Source organism: Molothrus aeneus, chromosome 2, assembly GCF_037042795.1.
Source record: "Molothrus aeneus isolate 106 chromosome 2, BPBGC_Maene_1.0, whole genome shotgun sequence".
Taxonomy (NCBI): Eukaryota; Metazoa; Chordata; class Aves; order Passeriformes; family Icteridae; genus Molothrus; species Molothrus aeneus.
This window is the reverse complement of record NC_089647.1, coordinates 47,090,786-47,112,475: the sequence shown is the minus strand read 5'-3', so window position 1 is coordinate 47,112,475 and position 21,690 is coordinate 47,090,786. Positions and strand designations below refer to the sequence as shown.

The 21,690-nt window shown below is 43.1% G+C and overlaps 1 protein-coding gene across 1 annotated transcript in view; it reads left to right on the top strand.

Annotated features, from left to right (window-relative positions):
- Positions 1-439: 439 nt before the first annotated feature.
- Positions 440-21,690, top strand: part of FLT1 (fms related receptor tyrosine kinase 1) — a 108,819-nt gene continuing 87,568 nt past the window's right edge. The window contains exons 1-3 of the mRNA XM_066544868.1: positions 440-708; positions 15,822-15,918; positions 16,216-16,436. Of these exons, the coding sequence (XP_066400965.1) occupies positions 651-708; positions 15,822-15,918; positions 16,216-16,436 (376 nt within the window). The 5' untranslated portion in view covers positions 440-650. The remainder of the gene's footprint in view (positions 709-15,821; positions 15,919-16,215; positions 16,437-21,690) is intronic.

Below are 21,690 nucleotides of genomic sequence, written 5' to 3'. Positions count from 1 at the left end.
CGGAGCAGGCGAGGGTCTCCGTAGGACCGGGACCCCACCGCTCAGCATTTGGTCTACGAATCGCAAGTCCGCTTCACGCCCTCCCTAGGAGAGCCTGACGACTTGCGAGGGACGAGTCCTGCTGCCCGCCCCGGAAGAGCTGCGGCCGCGGCGGCTGGAAGCAGCCCAGACCCGGGCTCCAGCGGGACGGCACGGCCAGGTCCCTAGGGGCCGGGGGCGGCCGGGACCGGGAGACCCGCGGGGCAGCGACACCGTGCCCGCCGACGGACGGACGGGCGGGCGGGGGACGCGTCCCGGGGAGGGCGTGCTCCCGGCGGAGGATGTGGGCGGGGGGGCGGAGGGGTGCGCGGCGAGGGGTGGAGAAGTTATAAATCAGCGAGGCTGGGGCTGGCGGGTATCTGATGCCCGCAGGAGGTGAAGCTGGCAGGGCCGCCCGCAGCGGATACTCCGTTTCCGCAGGTCGGGCCGGGGCGGGCGGGCAGGATTCGGGGGCTGCTGGATGCGGATCCCGCGCCTCGCTTTGCCGTTATCTCTTCCACCGCGGGAAGCGCCCGGGACCGAGGAGAGCCCGTCGGAGCCCAGCCGGCGCCTCTGCCCCTGCCTCGCCGCCGTCGGCAGGGAAAGAGCCCTGCGTTCCCACAGGCAGGACCATGCCCCGCCAGCTGCTCTCAGGGACCGTGCTGCTGGGAGCCGCCCTCCTGCTCGCAGGTAAGGGACCGCTGGTTCGCGCTGCCCCGGTCCGACCCCGTTCTGCGCCGAGCTCTCCGCGACGGGTCCCCATCGTGATATGCCTCATCGGCTGCGCCTCCCGCGCCCCTGACCGGTCCCGCCGCACCCCGCTCGTCTGCTGGAGCCGGCGGGCACCTGCCTCCCCTTCGCTCCTTTCCTCTGGGCAGGGCCGGGGACATGATCCCTGCTTTCCAGGGAGCGGAGAAACGCCGCATCCCCGAGCTGTCCTTATGCTCCGGATGCCCGTCGGCGTGTCCCGGGAGCAGCTCCCCGGAGGGTCCGGCGGTGCGGAGCCGTGGTGCCGCTCCTCCTCCAGCAAGGCAGAGGTGGCGTGGAGGACAGCCTCTCCCGGGCACAGGGGACCGCCGTACATCATCGGGAGTTGTCCTAGCCGGTGCATCACGGAACGAGAGCATGTCTTGGCTGCAGGGCACGCTACTTTCCTCCACACTTTGTTTTCAAGTGTGCCAGCTCTGCCCGTGAAGCGGCAAAGGTGTACCTTTTCTTCGCAAAAATCGAGGTTCTGCTGCCTCCCGCCCGAGCGGGTCGGTGGAGCGCGGTGGCGCTCCGTGCGGGGCTGGCTGCCGGGTCTTACTGGAGAGTGGGATGGAGCTGCTCTCCGGTGCCTGCATCCCGCAATGATGGGGATGGATCATTGCAGATCTGATGTTCTTAACCGAGTTTTATTTTGCTTTGAGCCAAGAGCCAGTCCCCGTGGGCCGGAGCGCCGCGGTGGGCATTGCGTCCCAGCCTTGTGTGGCTGGTCACCTGAGAGCAGGGGTGCGTGGTGGCCGGGCAAGGGCCGGTCCCGCGTGGGCTCATGGCTCGGCAGGGCCGCTGCCCTGCGGGGATGCCCGCGGAGAGGGGCGGACCGGGGCTCCCGCCGCCTGTCCCGGCCGGGGCGGCGCGCACGGCCGCGGGGACGGCGCTCGGCAGAAAGGGGCCGGCAGCCGGCGGGGAGCGAGACCAAACCCCGGGTGGGGAAGCAAAAAGCCGAGCTCCCCGCGGGACAGCCGTCGAGGCCAGCGTTCCTGCGGTGAGCGGCGCGAGTGGCCGTGGGCTCGGTCTGCTCCGCGCCTCCAGCCCACGGGAGCGGTGCCGCTGCCTGAGGCTGCCCGGGAGGAGAGATGGCGGGGCGGCTCCGACGAGACGTTTTCCTGCTCGGGAAGTGCTGATTCATCAGCTTTGATACAGATACATAGGTATTCTTCTACTTTTTTTTTTTCCTCTTTCCTTTCCCCAGGAAAGTGCTAATTTCCCCACATTATTTGTCTCTGCCTAGGAGGTTCTTATGCCCAAGATGAAATAGGCAGAGGCATGGGACACCCACCCTGGATACAGGAAATGTGGATTCAGATCCTTGCCAGGCTTCCTTCACAGCTTGAGTCTGAACTTCGGCGTCCTGCTCCTGCATGGGCTCCTGCAGTGACCAGCTCCGCCAGGGGACTGGCTTCCTCTTTCCTGTCGGAAAGGTTTTCCATTGTGCAGATCATGGCAAGCCCACTGCCCAGGGAGAGGGTGGATTCTGTGAGCCATGGGCTGTGAGAAAGACCCTGGTTCACCTTCCTGTTCATGTGCACCCTGCACCAATCCCATTGGGAAAAGCTTGGCTTGCTTAGGGGACAACCTGGGGCTCTGGGTGCTGGGGACAAACATCCTGATGGCCAGCTCAGGTGCTGTAGGCGTTGGAAAGTTTATTCTCTAGTTTTGCTGGGTGCCCTTACAACCATTTTGCTGGAAATTCATACCCTCCCCATGTAGAAGAGATTGTGCTCAAATCAGAATTTAAATGTTTTCAGGCTCATTGGCTTTCTTGGGGTTTTTTGGTCTGTTTTCTAGAGGAGCATTCTTTCTCTGCTTTGTTTGGACACCTCAAATAGGTTGATTATGCTTCTTCTGGGCCACTGGCAGAACTCTCCATAGCTGCGTTTGCACAGAGAGTTTGAAAGTTATTATTGAAGTGGTTGATGTTTTGTACCATACACCTCTCTGTGTTTTTCTTCCCATTTCATCCTCCTTCACTGCTTATTTACCTGCAGTTCTTACTCAGGCTGCCAGCACTTTCCATTTCCAGTGCTCTTGATGAAATTCAATTCATCACTGGTGCCCTCTTGTAATTCAGTCTCTGCAGGTGCCTGCTGAGCTTCCATTTACTGGCAGGTTCTAGGGGAGATTCTCAGAAACAGTCAGTGGTTCAGAAAGAACCTAAAAGACCTCCACAAGGAGGAGACAGAAGAAGGTCTTTCAGCCCATATAAGTCTACTTAATAATTTAAAATTCCCGAAAACAACATGCTGCCTACAAGCTTTGAGAGTACCCATTTGAAAAATGAGATTAAGGAAATTAAATTCATTTGACATGTGAGTGTTGGGCACTTCAGCTCTCTTGTGCCACACATATTCTGGTTAACTTGGGAAAGAACAATACTTTTTTTCTGGGTTTTGCATAGAACTCACATGTTTTCTTTATATCTTATAATTATTTATTCCCCAAATTGTATTGCATATGCTTGCTAATGACTGTACATGTAACGGTCAACAGGAATATGTGGTTGCTGTATTAAGTTCAATCTCCCAGTCCTCAACTTTATTACTATAATTATAATTATTACTATAGTATTACTATAATTTTAGTCACTAGCATTTGGGATTGTGAAGGATGGTGTTTAAACCCTGAAAACATCAGATTCTGCAGCCTGGATCAAGGCTTATGCACCATGTTTCTAGAAACATAAACTGATGGTTTAGCTGTATTTCCGGCTTTCCACACAGAAGTGGAACCTCACAATTTGCAGTTAGAAGGTGGTAGACTCTATTACAGTCTTATCTGTGAGCAGCACTATATGATCTCAGTTATTTCAGTAGCAACTAGAACATCAAAATCCCCAGTGGACTTTTCAACTTCATGCCCAGCTGGAAAAAGTGAAGGAAGAAATTCCAGGTCAAATCTAATCAGTGCTGAGGTTAATTTCTTGCAATAACTTACCTGACTTCTCTGAAAGTGCTGTTCAGATGGATGTTCATATGTTAAGGTTTCAATTTGATTTGAGTACTTGCTGAAGCAATGACACAGATGGAATGGTCCAATTTGGGATAAGGGCTGGAGTTATTAACAAAGTTGAGAAAAACTGGCTTTACCACTTCTTCTTCATAGAAACAGGGCTCCCTAAAAATTCTGAACTGCGTTCACATAAAGCAGAAGGGTTAGGAGCTGCTATATAACAGAGATTTTTAGAAAATGTATGTTGTGTATGGAGTTAAAGATCAAACTTTCTGACACAGTGAAAGAAAATCACTTACAGAGCTAATTGATGTTTTAGCAGACAGGTGTTTTTCCCATGTGCTCTACACAAAGCTAGATTTCATTATCTTACAGGTGGTGTAAATCCGGAGCAACTCCTTTGGGCTGGGCTAGCATCTTCTAGATTTACACTTAGTGTTGGATAAACTTGGACTTGGTCTGTGCTGTAGTAAAGATCTTCATATCCAGAAGCACCCAATATATTTAGAACCCTAAAAATTTGCTTTTGAGGAGATTTGAGAGTTTTTTTGGTGGTATTGGGGTGGGTTATTTTGCATCCGAACAATAACAAGCAAGCTGTCTATTTTTTGTCAGATGCTTCAAAGACTGAAACCAGTAGCCTTCCACGTTGTGTGGGTGTATAGGACAAAAGGAAATTGTCCAGATTTGTAGGACAGTTGATAAGTCCTTACATTTTCATGTGGTTTGGAAACTTCCAGCACACTGTTTATCAGCTTGCTAGTTCTCATGTTCAACTGAGATTGGGAAAGGAAGAAGCTCAGCAGAAGCAGATGAGGGTTAAGGTTTGGTGTTTCAGAAGTCTGTGTCCAGAGGGGCTGTGGAGGGACTTCAGCAGCAAACCTGTTCCTTTGAATCCCCCAGAGTCAGGGTTTGGGAATTCTGGCTGCAGGCCCAGAGGGAATGGAAAGCAAGACTGCTGCAAGAGTAGGTTCCACATGAAATGCCCAATCAAAGTCACCTCTGCTCTTGGACAGAACTCTCTCCTGTTGGTGTGAGACCTTCAAGAAGAAAACCACTCCCTCCAATGACATGCTTCATCTTCAGATCTCGTCCCTGCCCCCAGTAGTCTCTTTTTTCCCCTCTACCGATATTTGTGAGAATGCAGAGAAACACTTCTGTATGTATTTGTGCATGAATTCTACCCACAGACAGAACAAGGCTCTTCTCTCTTTGCCCTTGTCATGCATCCTCACTGCATGTATTCCTGCAAATGGGAAGCAACCTTTCCCAAACATCCTCAGCTGGAAATGGTCTGACTTCTTGATCCATCATGGGGAACTGCTTATCATAAAATTGGTCCAGTGATAGTCAGGGAGATGCCCACACAGTTTTCTCTTACTGAGATGCAGAAGTTCAGCTTCATTCTCCTGTGGTTGGAGATCAGTACTGCATAAATCTTGATGCTTAAAAGAAAGAGCTATGGTGCAAGCAGGAGCTGGAAAAGTGAAAATGCAGTCATTAGTGCTCTCTCCAAAGCCAGGCATGGCATAATATCATGACTTTGTGACCAGCAGAATGAACTCATGATGGAACTAAACAAAGTGCTAACAGATTGAGAAACCAGCAACAAGGGCAAAGAGATTTGAAACTATAGCTTTCAGAGGTACTTTCGTCTGAAACTTAAGTCCTGAGTCATTGAGATGTATGGAGAAATTTGGACAGGGAATGTGGATGACTGTTTCTTCTACATTAAGTCATATTTGCATTTGGGGTGTTTTTTGTCTGGCACAGTGAGTGGAGATGTCCCAGGCTAAAGATGAAGAGGAGGATGATTTAGCTTGATGTGGTGCATCAGTGTATTCAAGACCATTATAGATGTTTGTGCAATAGTTAATAGATTCATTAATCATGTTTCTCAGACTTTGGTTTGTCTTGTGTTAATGCTGAAGCAAAAGGTTCATGCTCATGGTGAGCTGATTTTACTCTCTCTGTCGTTTTCTCTTCAAAACACACTTGATTTTTCATTACCAAAATCCATATCCACAATGTTAAGTCACCCTTGTAGCATATTTAGAGCATAATTCAGTGAGATGTTGTTGACAACAATTTCTCTTGGCATGGCTTTTCTGGGTGGTGGGGCTGCTTTTGCAGCAGTCACTGATATGTGGCACTAAGCACTTGTGCAACACAACTTCTTTTTAAGTTGTATTCCTTCTTTTGGAGTTATGGCCTTGAAACAAGGCTCTCTTTGCTGTTGGAGCAGCTGAAGGATGGGCATGGGGCTAGAGGGCAGCTGCTTCCAGGATTTCAGTGGGTTGAAGATGCTGTGGTGCCATTTTCCCCACACCATGGCTGGAAGCGGGTGAAGCAGGCAGGGCACAGTGGTCCTTGAGAGCCAGGGACCTGTGAGCAGATGTCTCTGCTCCTCAGATGTTCTTTCAGGAAGCCTGTGCTCTGGGAACAGACCCCCTGCTTAGTGCGTGGGGAGCGAAAAGGGATGAGTGTGAGGGCATTTCATGAGAGGAATTTCACAATTTCACATAGCTCACTTAAGCGTCCTTCCTGTGGGATTCTTCCTTGACACAGAGTGAAGGAATTCACCCCTTTTGTTCCCATTGTCATTCCTCTGTGGAAAAACCTCTCATCAGGATCACCATAGACTAATGTTAATAGAAGCGTGAGAGTTGCCATCGTGGATCAGACAAGGGCTTTTTTAGCTTCATGTCATGTCTTTAGTGGTGTCCAGCATCTTATCTTCAGGAAAGGTTCCCGAAGCCTTGCAGGAAGCAGTTATCTGATAAAATTCTTAAGGGGGGATATTTTTTTTTGGTAGTATGATCTAAAGTCCAATAGCATTTCATAAGAAACCATGGGGTTGAGAGTCAAGGAAAGTAAAATTTAGTTGTTGTCTATGTTTATGCAAGTGGATTATTACATAGTGGAAATCAATCACATTAAACTATATAAGACAGAACTTTTTTTTGTTCTGTTGTGCTGAAAGTGTTTGGGGCACTTTTCTTTGTCTCATGCAGTGCTGCAATTGGCAATCATCCTAATCTATTTTAAAAGTATGAATGATTATAATTTCCCAATGTAATTGAGCCATAGGCAATCTTGCCAGAAGATTTCTGCACATGCAACTCCCTCCTTAGACCGGGTGCTTTAGATGTCATTGAACAGCAAGGTGGGTTTTGCTCCTAAGCCATTGCAAGGGAACTCCTCTGTACAGACTCTTCCAGTTCTTCTCACCTCTCTATTTTAAATTGTTGTGTTGCATTATTTACTTGTTCTTGTTTTAAACCCAGGGGCTTTACTTATAGCTCTGCTTTATAGGTTTAAGGGGGATGGAAAGTTGGTTCCTGACTCTTCTTTTTGTCTTGGAGCACTACAGGACGGTTCAGCTGTAACAATGGAAATAATAATCAGCAGCCTTCAGCAAAGTGTAGCTCCTTCAACTTCGCTTTACATTTTCTTTTACATAGTTCCTAATTTGTTTCTGTGCTTACAGCTTAGTGATTACTACAGCCCCAGACGAATTTGACAGGCTTGTGCTGCTGGCTGGGCAGGTAGACTACTGTCAGGTAGGCAGTTTGCCTGTCTTTATGAATGTCTTCCAATTCAGTCCTATTACACTGCTTCTTTTGTCCTGCCAGCTAATCTGTTACAAATTTAAAGCATCCAACTAGTAAAGAAATTTAGTTTGGCTAAGAAAATATACACCTTTACTCTAAATGCCTAGGATTTCTAAATTGTTTTTGTGTGAATTTTAGTGTACTTGCTTTCTCTTTATACCATATTGATACTTTTCTACTCACTTATTAATGGGATAAACTTTTCTGAAGAATATTGAGAACACATTATGTGCTAGGATCTGTCATGGTGGAATTAGAGCAGAGGCACCGTGGTTGCTGATACCTGTCAGTACGTAGATCTGGTGACTCACAGGCATAGTCTGGATGGGGCTCTCTACACTGCGAGCAGCACAGGCTGAATCGTGTGGGGAGGCACGAAATGACGCTCCTGGGTGAATGCCACTGGCTGATCACATGGCATCCCTTTGGCTGGGCAGATGACAGAGTCACAACTGCTTCTCATCTGAATGGCCTGAGCAGGATCTCCATGCAGGGCCAGGACAGGCACATCAAGGTGGAGGGGTATGACAGCCACATGGATTTGTGCTGAATGTGGCTGCGAAAGCGTTGCTAGCTGTGGTGTTACCAGCTTCAGCTGACTTGTTTTGTTTTTAAGATGGACATTTACTCTGTTGGAGTGAAGACCAGACTAAGGTGGGCACAACTGTGGTATTTCTCTTCTTTTCTTAACACACATCAGGTATATGCGTGTCTTTTGCTTTCTGGGTGTGGTTTACCAAAGTGGTCCCACAAGGATTCATAATGGAGGTGTCAGACTGTGCATTTGGATATCCATTTTCAATTTTGGGTGCTCAGTGGGAAAGAAAAAGTTTGTAGTTATGGCTGGTTTTATTTCTTCTCTGTAAATATGTCTTCCTTATATAGCTGATGAAATGAGCACCTTCATCAGGCTAGATATTGGCCAAGATGTTCATTTCAGATCCTGTATTTCTAGAGGTATTAAAACTTGATGGATACAGCAGGAAACCAAGATTATTTTTCCCTCAGATCTTTGGTTGTTAAATACTGAACTTTATTTGTCATTGACATTATATGAAGTGCCTATGCTCATGCATGGAAGTTACCTGGTGAGTTTAGGGCAAACAAGGCACAAACTTCTGATGAGCTGGTGAAGCAAGTGCCTTCAAGTGGGTCTTGTGGGGCACTAAACATGGAACTGCATGGCCTTGGTTTCCAGGTATGATGGGAAATGTCAATAATTTCAATTGATAGTAACTGGAATGAGATTTATGTCAAATAACCGCTGATGTTTCAGTTTGTTTAATTGCTACATCTAAATTTTTTAATGAACAACCCCCTCCCTGCTCTTTGCTTGAAAGACTTCACCACAAACTTCTATAAAACCAACCTGACCTAACTAGGGCAAGTGCTGGCAAAATGTTTGGCAATTATTGGGGAAATAAATATTTGTTTACATTTGCAGCTATTGGCCATATTGGCATGCCAGTGTGTACTGCTCACGAGTGTTAATGAAGAACAGAACTATGCATTATTTTTAGCTTTGGCTCTGTAGCATTTAATCTTACATCAGTGGGTATAGTCATCTTGGAACAGCAAATACATAAAGAGTAAATGAATTATAACTTGCTCTGAGATCTAGAACTAAAAAGGAAGGAATACACTTGTTCAAATACCTTTTACATTTCTATGCCCATGAAGGCCTGTTTTGGGCAGTTGCACATCCATTTTCCTTACTGACTGATTTAGTCCCACAGCATGGAGTCACGGTCAAGGCTTTTAGTCTACCCAGAAATCATGTAATCTACTGTTACCAACCTTATGCTGTTCAGACTTAACTATGGTGTTATGGTGTGTATCATAAAGCAGTCTAGCTTTGCCATCCTTTGCCATCCACTATCCTATCTTTTTTTTGTTGTTGTTTTTTTTGGCTGGCTGGCTGTTATGTCCTAATAGTACTTTAAATTCTTACATTATAATTGAGATTGATCAAATGTAAGCATTTGATCCAGAAATCACTTGGCATGTGTTGCAAAACATCAGACTAGATGGATGGAATGTTTCTTTTGGACATGAAAGGGATGAACCAATGAACTGGTAATTTTTGTGCTTCTGTGTGTACTTAGTAAGTAAATAGCATCCAATAGTTTTCTTGGTCTTGAATGCAAAAGAGAGGAAAGTTTCAAACACCACAGGGATATGTGCAAGTGATGGCTCTGTTAAGGAGTGATACAACTTGAGCTGTTGCTTCTACCCTGAGGGTGTTTCTGTCTGCCAGCTCTGTACCAGCACACATGGTCATTCTCTTTGCACAGGAGCCAACAGGAAACAAGTACAAAACTACCTCTGAGTCCAGGGACCTGTATCTATTAACACTTGTAAATCCCCATGGCTCTTAATTGGCCTGCAGATTTCTGCTTCAATAGAAACAGTGGTTACATTTTGCTGCTTCAGATCATGAGTTTGCTCATCTGGACCATTGTCAGTGTCAACCTGGGACAAAGTCACAACTCCTTGCTCTCTCTCAGTCAAGCTGCCCTAGTTTCTCTTCTGCAGGCTTCAGGTATGAAGTTTGGAGTTACTTCAGAGAATTGCTGTGAAATTAGATGACTGTGAGGTTTCCTTTAGAATGGGGACTTAGATGGCATCTGAAAGACCTGCAGATACCACTTTGAGTCTCAGGGTGGCTCATGCTTTGGCACTGTAGGTCTTTTCTGGAGACTGTTTGTAAGAACAGGCAATGGAGAGGATGCTTTTATTCCTTGGAGCAGGAAACCAGGCTGTACTGCCTTCATTGCCTGTACCTGAGCATCAGAAACCCAGGTGACAGATGAGATGGGTGCTATTGATGCTATGGGGATAGAGGAGTGTCTCCTTCCAGCAGCAGTTCTGCCTAGCCACCAGCACAGAATCAGAAAGCTTCATTATCCAGGGTGCTCCCTTCTCCCTCTAGTCCTGCAGCAGGACCAGGCCAGACAGTTACACATTGAACAGGAAAACAAAATTTTCTTTTCCATTCACCACACAAGTTTTAACACAACACTCCCTAAAAGTTCTCCTGTCTTTATAAATGCAAGTATTAATGCTGAAGAGAGACTCAGTGTTGATTAAACTGGTCTAGACTTCTTCATATAGTCAGATGTAAATTGAAAATTTAAGTGGCTCTTAAGAGTTGACCATGACTTTTTCTTCTCTATATATATCTTTTTCTCCTTAATAGAGTGAATTGGTGTAATGATGTAATTGCAATTATTATGGGTAGGTACAACTGTTTGACCAAAAAAAATAGTTATGTTTACTTACAGAATAGATTGAAGAGCCTTTTAAAGAAATGGTAATACAATAGCTTGTCAAGAATAACTCTGAAATAAAGAAAACTACTGATACCTCAGATTTCCTTACAGAATGGAGTAAAGCCATATACTGCATTTGAGGCTAGCTAGTGGCCATGTTCTGGTTAAGATGCTGCTGCAAGGCAGAGAGAGGTCATTTTCACTGGAGACACGCTGAAGGTCAACCCCCTGGGTACTGTCATGTATCTTTCCATTTTGTCTGGATTCTGCAACTGCTTTTTAGTTGTACACATGTGGGCATTCCCATTCCCTTCAGTGGAATGACTCATAGGGAAGTGCTCAGAAGCAAGAGTAAAGTCCTGGGCTACATCTGAACTGAATGACCAATGCTTTAAGCATCACAGAGAGGTGGAGACCTTGTTAAGAAATAACCTGCCCTCTCCTTCCAGTGCAGGAGTTTCCTCTGCAAAGTTCATTTTTGCTGAACATTTGAATCAGGAGGAAATTATAGTTGATGGTAAAACCCTCAAAGGCTCAGTTATGTTTCACAAGGGGTAAGACATGTGCAAATCCATCAGTGACTGAAACAATTACTTCATGATGGATAACTTTACTGCCCACAGATGGCACTTTAAACCCAGAAGGTCAGATTCTTTGTACACACTGAAGTTGCAAAGATAAACTGATCATTCTCCTTAACCTCTCGTTGAGCAGGTGAAAAAAGGATTGGTCAACACGTTGAGGATAACAGGAGTGGCTGGAAGACAGTCACATCCCCAAATTATAGAAAAGATATTAGAAAGTCATTAAACCTTAACTTCAAGAAAGTTTATAATAACTTCTAATATTGTAATTTTTTAAACTTAGTCTCAAAGCTAGCTTTTGGATTTCCTTTCTTTAGTCAAAGGTAGTAGAAGTTCTCTGTTTATGAAAAGAAATTTAAAAGTAAAAACTGGGAAAATTGGAATGGGTATAATAACCCAGATCATGGTCCCAATTTTGAGTTCAACTAATCTATAATTTTTAAGAGAATCCAGGATTTAGCAGAAATCAGTGAAAGGTTCATTCTGCATGCATGTCACTCATTTGTCTATAGAACTGGACACATATCATATTGGAAAAATAAATGCATGTTCATTTATTTTATCTTTTTTTCATGACTTGTGATCAGAGGGGTTTTTTGTTATCAGATAATTAATATTTTTATTTACTTAATTTGGAAGAGGATTAGCTTTTTTGTGGGGCAGAAGTTAATGGAAGAAAACTTCCTTTATTTTTTTCCCCTTGAAAATCACAGATTGCTCTCTGCTTTCATAAAAAAAAATTGTCCTCCCCTTACTTTACTTAGAATGGCTAACTTTTGCAATCTAAATTAACGTTTGCTCATTAATTAAGCAACCCCATTGACTGACTTTCACATGCATCTAATAAGCCTTCCATAACAAATAAAATGCGTCTGAAAAAACCACCCTTTCCCCATGGGAGGAGATTCCTCAGTTATCAGGATTAATTAGTTCTCTTGTTGTCACATGAAAAGAAGCTGCACCCCTCAATGTAGGTCAGTGTGAGGGTAGGCTGCTGATGGTCGCTTAGTGACAGGCACAATGATAAGTGAATGTGTCCTGTTGAGCCATGACCCTTCAGAAAAGACAGTGTCAAGTAAAATGCCCACAGAAGGTACATAGAAGGCATAATCTGCTTCTAAATATTGACAGTAGGAATTTCCCTGCTATTCTCCTTCCTTTTTCTTTCCTGGTAAACATGTCAAACTCTATTGCATTTGTACTCTGCATTGGTTTTGAAGCATTTAAAAACGTAAGGAACCTAATGACCCATGAATAGATAGGATGTCAAATAAAGCTATTTTTCTTTGAGACATAGCATCTTGCTGGTAAAAGCATTGTGTCCCATACTTGTACAGCCAACAATTTTGGCTTGAAATAAAACCTCAGCTTTTTGTCAGTGAAAAACTAAATAAATGAATATATAACCAGGCTTGTATCTCTTCCCAAATACACTGACATTAAGTCTTGAATGTGAATACGATTAACTACTGGAGTTAAGTGTCTAAAATGTACTTGAAATCAATGATGAAATGCTGGCTTGTGTCAATGGGAGCAGAGTTAGACAAACACTAAGCACTCCTTAAGATCCCCCACACAATATTTATAAATACTGTGCTGTCTTTTAGATATATGTAAAATGTGCAAAAAGGCAAAAGCTTGAGTATGTGTCCAGTATATTTGGGTTTCTTGTTTCTTTTTTGCCTACAAGATGGGGTGGAAACGTGGGTGGTTTTGTTATGTTTTTTCTTTGATTTTAGTAACTCTGAGGCAGATCTGACAACAGGCTTCCAGGCTGCCTTGTTTTATATGCTTCAAATAAGTTAGATCTTAAAGTGTTCGTGTCTTTGTTTATATCACTGTAAAGTTAGGAAGAAAAACAACCTTGTAACGTTTATGATGGTTTCTTGCTCCTCACCTCTGGTAGACTTTGAAAACAGCAGCAGCCCACATTCCCAGGGCCGGTCTCCTGGTCTCAGCATGGGTCAGACGTGGGCAAGGTGCTGCAGGATTGGCTTTGCTCCTGGGCATGGTGCAGTGCCAGTGCTCAGCAAAGCCAAGCGCTCAGCACCTCAGGCATGACCAGGCACTGCAGACTCATTCTCCTGTCTTGCTGTCAACACCTGTCACTCACATGGATTTTTCCACTTTCTCACCAGTTTTACACAGGAAGCAACCTACATGTTGCTCTCTAGCAATTAGGTTGAGTGTTGCAGCTCTAGCAACTGGGCTTTGATCCCAATGGTTTCCTCTGGCAGACCGTCACTGATTTTTTTTCATACATATTGAACTGCTTGTAAACACTGTTGCATGCTTTCAGCTTTTCCAGGGCCTCAAATAAGGAGCAGTTCAGGGAAGCTTGAGGTCAACTTTTCCCCAAAGTAAAAACCAAGATTCATAAAGCTGGATATAAACTCTCTCTTCTTGGGAGAGCATCTGACCCTTCAATTCTGGGATGACAAGATGAATGCAAATGAAATGAGGGAATGTGGGAGTTTCACAAAACCATCAGATTGTTTAGCTAGAGGATGTTGACAAACCCTCTCAACCAGAGTGCCTGGGTTGCTCTCCAAGCAGCTGCCTAGGCTGTTGTAACATCTTATCTCAATTTCTCAGTAATTAGCCTCAGAGGCATTGTTTCAGAATGGTGAATGAGAAGACTCATAGACTGTAAGCATCTATGGGAGATTATCCCATAAAAGCACACTTTGGGGGAACCAGCTCTTCAGAGTTGAGATTCCTGAAGGGCAGGCATGAGAAATGTATGTTTGCAATGCATATCACATAACAATTAAATCTTCAGAGATTTGCTGCACCATTTTTCTCTACTCTTACCAGCTGCTAGAATATATTAGTTTCTAGTTAAAAATATGATTATCTAGACAAATCTCAGAGGAAGTCTATGTATGTGGACAGTCTCACCATTCAATTCTATAGTGTTGAGGTGCAGTCCAGAAGATCTCTTTATTCTGAGAAGTTATTATGCCCTTGCTTGCAGCTTGTGCAAGTGAACTATAATTTTATTTATGTCTATGTTCAAATGTTCATGTCTATGTTCAATTTAAATCTTGTTTTGAATTGGCAGAGATGATAGAATATATTGAAAACTACTGGAGCCACATCTTAAGTAAGATATCCAGGGCTAAAAAGAAAGCTCCTGAATTTGGAGCAGCCATTGGCTTTGATGTGTTTATACATCTAAATTTTAGTCACCAATCTCAGCAGGAACTGGTGTCCAAAAGTTCCTTCTCTAGTCAACAAAAGAGGGAAGCTTTTCTGATTGGTGATACGTAGCCCCAAGAAAGGTTCATGTATTTCTACTATGTTTGGTGCATACAGCTGTTCATACTTGGCTGTGCAGGGACCTCTTAAGTCCTCTTAAGAAGGACTTAAAATAGCTAAGCTAAAACTGTACTGAGTTCTAGAAGAAAAATCTGCATTGCCCTTTACTATGAGATGGGGTTTATCCCATATGTTGACAAGGTAATACTTTCTCTTGGAGTAAAGTGATTTGGGATAGTTGCTGTTGCTCTCTCTCAACAATGAAATATTTACAAATTACACTTGATCCCAATCAGACTACAACTTTTAACTGTTTTGAAATGTTTTTACATTGTGTTCCTAGCTTCTGGAACATTTTGCTGTCAGTGCAAGGGCAGTGGGATGGATCAAGCACTGCTTCTTCCCTAAGGCATGTTCTTCTGTCAGTTTGCCATGAAAGCTTTTGTGGCCACAGCCTATTATAGAGGAAAGATAAATCATTATGTCTTTCCAGCCAGCACCTCCTGACTTGATGAGAAGGAAGATCTCATGCTCTTCTGGTTTTCTGACCATGAGGCTTTTTCATGGTCTTCTTAAAAATGCCTCCATGTAGACTTCACAAAGCCCACCTGGACGTTTTCAACTGTCCTCAGCCACCTCGTGTTATGCTGACACCAAGGCTTTCACTTATGCCAGAATGGTCTGGCCACAACGTCATGCTTGCTTTCTCAAATAAGCAGCAAATCTCATCTAGAAGGTGTCTTGATCTTGTTCTCACAATTTACTGTAAAGGTCTACCTTTTGGTGCTACTTTGTTGACAGGAAGCCTGCAGCTGGTGAGGGGCCAGGAGTAAGAGCGCTGTGACCTCCAGTCAGAAAGGGAAGAGCCTTAATGCATTTGACTCCTTCCACGTCAGTTTCAGCCTTGCAGCAAGTTGTTTGAGTGGGATTTCAGTATCTTAGGAGTCAGTACGTGGCTCTTGCCATGGGAGTGGCTGAATTTATCCTTCCCATTGAAGGGGCTGCCATGACTGTGTTTCCTGAGGAAATGCAGCCAGTGGTGCTGGAGGCACACTTCCTTGGTTAGATGTGGACCCATGACGTCCTCAGCTTCTTCATTATATGTTCAGTGAAAAATTTGAGAGCAAAGTCATTGACTGATAGCTTTCAATTCTATTTTCTTTCCTGAGTAATGCTGCTGGAAGGTTATTTGAGTCCTTAGTCAGGGCAACAGGACTTTGCTCAAAGGAAGAGAGTATGTGTGGTGAGAGAGGCAGTTTTCTTTTCTTTTCCTTTCCAGTATAACAGCATAAATGTGAGTGGACTGGAAGCAGAATTATTTGACTTTGTTAATGTTTTGGTTTTTTTCTTTGTTTTTCTAGGATCTAGTTCAGGATCAAAACTAAAAGTTCCTGAGCTGAGTATAAATGGCATACAGCACGTTGTTCAAGCCGGCCAGACTTTAAATCTCACCTGCAGGTAACCAACTGAGTTGGATTATGATAATTTGGCAGGGACTTCACACACCTGACACTTTCTTTTTTTTGTAACTGAAATTAGAAAAAAATTAAACCTTGTGTTGTGGGGAAAGGTGGGGAGTGAACTTCAATGGCAATTGTTTAATAGTTCTTTGTTGTTTCTGTTGTTGTTTTTGGAAAACAAGATAAAAGAGAACCCCATAAATAGCCTGATATAATAAAAAAGAAAGCTTGGGAACTGGAGCTATATAATTGCAGCCCAGCATAATTGTTTCTGCTTCCTTATCTGTGTTTGCAGGGGGGAAATGGTTCATTCATGGTCTTTGCCTGAAACTCTCAGCAAGGATAGCAAAAGGCTGAAAGTAATTAAATATGCCTGTGGAAGGAATGGGAAGCAGTCCTGCAGCAGTCTGACCTTGAGCAGAACTCAAGCGAGTGACACTGGAAATTATAGCTGCAAATACCCCACAAGTCCAGCAAAAAAGAAGAAGGAATCTACAGTCTATGTATTTATTAACGGTAAGATTCAGTTTTTTTAACACTTCCTGGTACTTGCTCTGCAATACAGCAAAGTGGAAAAGTAAGGCAGTTCAGCTGGGGCTGAGTTTTGAAAGACATTTTCAGCCTTGCATAATGTTCATTTGCCAATTAATGTATAACATCTTCTTTCTCAGAACTTGCAGATACAAATGGTAATCTTTTATCAGTTAGAAAAAAAATGAAGCAAGAAAAAGACCCAATCCAAACATTTGCCTAGAGAAAACAGGAGTCCAGATGGAAGTAGACTACAAGTGAATATGTGAAATAGGTATCAGAAACTGTCTCCTATGTGATGTGATGTGATGTTATTTCTAGGCAGATGAAGGATGCTAAAGCTGCCTGTCAGATCGCTGACTTGCCTCATGCTGCAGAAAATTACTTTTGCATGTGAAGTCATATTTAAAAATAACCTCTGTAATCCATGTCACACATATTGGAAAAATCTAGAATAAATGAAATCAAATTAAACACAGAGTTGTGTTCAGCAAACAAGTATTGTGTAATGTATGGGAAGTGCTGGAATTAGGTCAGTTAGACTATAAAAAAAATTTCTTTCTGATCCTGCTTCCTTCCAGGGTATTAATCAGACACTTCTGAGAAGAGTGTAATTCAATAGACACAACAATAAAAGAACAAATTATTGACACTTTAGGGATTTAATGAATACTTTAGTTTTTCGTTATTTTTACACAGTAATGTTAATAGATTACTGTAGTATTTCAGGACTCACAGGTTTTGAAAGCCCATGTTACAGAGAACGTGCAACTGGAAGTTTTCCAAATTCTGGATCTGCTGCATCCAATGAGTTCACATCAGAGTGAATTAGCCTTTGTTTTCATTTTGTGATATGAAGAGTAAGACTGGCACTGTGAAAAAGCAGAATGAAGTGGACCTCTCACTACACTGACAGAAAATAAGATAGCTCTCCCCATTACTGTGTGTTGCTTTATTGAGCACTACTGGCTGTTCATGCTGTTCATCCTACTTTCCTTCATCTGAAATATGCTGCAGTGTTTTCGTCACCCATCACTTTTCATATAATTCTCTGTAAATCCAACAACAGATGCATCCACGGAAGAATAGCCAAAATAGGATATTCATTTAGTGATCAACAGCCTGCAGCCTAGGGAAGTGTACAATTTCCTCGGATGCCTTTTGCAAGTTTCCCATCACGGGACCTTCTTGAACCTCCCACCTTGGATATCATCTCTGAGACCTACCCTCAATGCTCTCCATTCACTGCATGAGAAGGACCTCTCTGCTAAACTGACTTTACCATACAAGGGTTGCCTTTGCATCCTCTTGGTCTCTTACCTGCTTGAAGAGTTAATTTTTCTGCATCCTAAATTTTTACAAATGAGAGACAGAACCAGCCTTCCAACTCTTCACTGTTTCCCAACTTGTATGTGGCTTCCCTGCATTTAAAAGGCACCTTCAATCAGATGATTTTCAACCAAGGTTATCTGCAGAATTCCCATAGTGATGGAAGAGAAGCATATCATTGCAGAAATTGTTTTAGGACAGTCCCATGCCAACCCCTGTCCTTCCATCCCTGCTAATCATTTAAAGAAGGCTGTCAGAGTGTCTTGGTTTTGTTGGTTTTTCAAGGACATTCAGTCACAAATCTTGATGTCGCTGTTGAAAAGATGGCTAGATTTTATAACTCCTCCTACCTTAATTGCCAAAAAAAGGAATAAAATGTTTAAGGAACAAACCTGTTCCCTAAACATTTTAATGGTCTAAGGTCCATTACCTTAGACCTCTCTGGCATGTTAATTTTCTGAATTTGGCAATCATTTTGATTGAAAACAAATTTCTTAAGATTGAAGTGTTAGTTGTGTCCCAGGAAGCACACCTGACATTTAGGGAAAGCTATGGATAATGAGGGAGGCTGCAAGGTAACTGCTCATTTAATGCCTTTTGGAAGTGTCACTCTGTCCTAAGGTGGAGAAAGGTCCATTAGTCTTCCCAAACTTTACAATTTCAGGAAGAATTGTTTAGTAAGTTAGAAAGATACAAGATACTGAGTACCAAAACTCACCCTTTCTGATAAGTATGTATTAGAAAAAGTATTTTCTTTCTCTATGCTATCTCATTATCCCTATCTCTTTTCTACCTGTCTCTTAATATGAGTCACTGTTTCTGTAAATATGCATGAAATTCAATTATTCTAGCTCAAGTGGGGTTGAGATGGGGGTAACAAAATCCTCTGTGAAGACTGTCTTCTTTCCTGAGTCTAGTTTCACTCTGCATTAATTCGTGGGTGTTTAGGAAATAAACATTTGTGAAATTTGGGTCCCTCCTAGTCTTGTATTGTTTCCTGTGACAGGACGTTGTGTCAGTCCATTTCCCATATTAGCTCCATGTGGATCTCCAAGGTGCCTGTTTCCCATGTCTTAGCATGCTGCAGATGAGAACAAATAGTTGCTATTTACAAACACAGAATCCAAATCAGGAAAGTTGATATTGTTTGTACAGGAAGTCATCACTTATTGTTTTAAAAATGTTCTTCATTTCCGTAATTAGAGTGATACTGAATATGAACTGGATTAAAAAAAAAAAAAAGCCCAAAGACCAGACCACAATAAACCCAGTAAGTCCTTTGGTTCAGTGATGAACGTACGCTCCAGCAGAAAATGATCTGGTATAGAGAAGAACAAGTCACAAGGCAATGACAAGGAGACTGCAAGTCCCACAGGCCCCAGGATGACTTGAAGCATTTCTAAAGTCCTGCTTTTAGGGGTCAAGGAGAGGCAGGCTGGTGACTTGCCTTGGAGGAGCTAGTCCTGACACCACCCCTCTTTCAGCTGGAGAGGTCACTACTGAGTTGCAGAGGGGAGTGAGTGCACAGTGTCTCCACAACTCTTGACCCCACACAACTCAGAAATTGAGACATTAGGCAAGGGATATTAATTCTGTTAAGAGTCTTCATCTTTGCCTCAAGAAAACTGATGACCTGACTTTCCCCATGAGCCATGGGAAAAATCTGAAATGAAGCAAACCTCTTTGCCAATTTCTCCGCTGTCCCGGACCCAGAACTGCTCAGAGCTTTGTTTTGTAAGGGAAAATACAGCCAAACAGTAAAAAGGAAAGATTTGCAATGAACGCTCACTGCATACATTGCAGTGAGCCATGAGGAATTTTCTGCTTGAAAAGAGATAATGATGGAATAAAGACATTTAAGAAACACCAAATTATCAGCAGGCTGTTCTGAATCCTATGTAAATTTCCCTGGGGACAGTACTAAGGGCTTTTCTTTCTGTCTGCTTTGTCCCAATATCTCCAAGGCACTTTTCAATTGCTGGAGCTCATTCACTGTCTTCAAAAATGTGTAGTGCACTTAATTCTCATAATTACTCTCAAAATTTCTTGCCTTTGAACAATTGCTCCCATGGTATGACAGAGAAAAGGCTTGTAAGTTCATTTACATTGATATATCAAAGTTAGATTTTTGCATGAATTTAAGCAAACTGTGATTCAAGTTGAAGTGTTGCTATTTTCTGTGATGAAGACTGCTTTTAGCAAGTAATATACAAGAGTAAAATCTTAATTCTTCTGCAACAGAGAACAGAATTCTTCTCAAAGTAAAACTATTTGGCTCTGAGGCAGTAGCCCATTTCCTAGTCAGTGTTCTCCCTCTCCTTGTCTTTTCTCATAATCCTGTGGTGTATGTCTTCTGGTCACTTACTTTTCCTTGCAGAGAGAGACATGTTTTAAAATCAGACCTCTAGGCTGTGTTAGTTGTCTGTTCTCTTCCTATACTTAACAGAGAATAAAAGAAGCTTCTGGTATGTACTGTTCATCACCTACTTTTCAAGAAATCTGGAGAACAAGCTTAGAATAAATTTCTTGCTTTGAGAGGATTTAAGCCAGGTGAGGCAAATCAGAGTTGTGTAATTAAAGGTGCAGGTCCTGAGAGTACTTGTGCTCACCAATGCCTAGAATGTTGAGCATGCCCACTAGCTGTACGTATTTGGTTTGATGTATGTCTTGGGCTCAGCAGTCCAAAATGAAGGGCTTTATCATTAGGGAATTGTTCAAAATGTAAGGCTTTGAAATCCCAAAACATCTGGGATTATGAGCTCATTTTCAAGCACTAAAGTTCTATGCTGCAGATTCTTAGTGTTTTAGAACTTCCTGGGCACCTCCCTGGGAGGTCCTCCTGCTGACAGATAGCTGGATCCAGACCCAGAACTGACATGCATTTAAGATTTAGCTTGAATGGATTGACTCCTGTAATCCTAAAGATACTATTGTTGCAGGACATGGAGGATATCCAAAGAGTTCTGCAAAAGGGTCTCCTAAATCAGAAGCATCAGAGTCAAAATCATTCAACGTATAACAAAAGCAGTAAGACAAAACACCCTGAGAGCTAACAGAAAGGGAGAATTTTATTCTTTTTCCTTTTTCTTCTTATTTAAAAATTACACACTGATAAAAGAACCTGCTCAGGCCTGGGAAACTCTTCCTCTCTGTGACTTTTTTTGTCTTTGCTTTTGGCACAGTTTTAGCCTATGAGCAGTACGGTTTTGGCTTACACTGTCGGAGTCAATACTATGATAGCGCTTCTGTTATGAAGAGGAAACCCGTTGGAATTAAACTATGTTGCAGCTGTATCAAGTATGCGGACACATTTTTAGCTTCTAATGAGGTTCCTGTTACAAAACAGAGACCTCTAGGACTTGCTGACGTCAATGGCCTATAATTGCCGCGCTTTTGTCATTGCGTGTGCATGGGCTCCGTATCACAGGACACCATGGGGAGCGGAGCATGTGCCCACGCTTTGGCTGCATCCAAAGCTCTGCAGTGACCCCTCTGTGGTCCTGCTCCCTCACCAAGGCTCACAGCTCCTACTGAAACAATCATCTTTCCAGGGTGAGCCACCACAATGGAGGGGTACATCTGAAAGTGCATTCCTAGTATTCATTAGCCTTTCTAGGGATTGCTTGCTGAACGTAGTAATAGCTCTGTCGTGGATTTCCTGGCTAATATGACTATTTTTCCTGAAGATTTTTAACTGTGTTTTATTTGTGTCATGGTCCTTTGTTGACAATAGCATAGTGTAACTAGTCTCAAAGTAAAACAAACCAATCTTGTCTAAAAATTTTTGTACAATTGTATTAGAAATTCTTTGTGTCTGAGTGTGCTCCAGATATAAATTAATAATCATAGAAGTCCAGGTAAAAGAAAGAAAAACAAAAAAGAAGGAGAATACTTTATCAGGTTTTCTTTC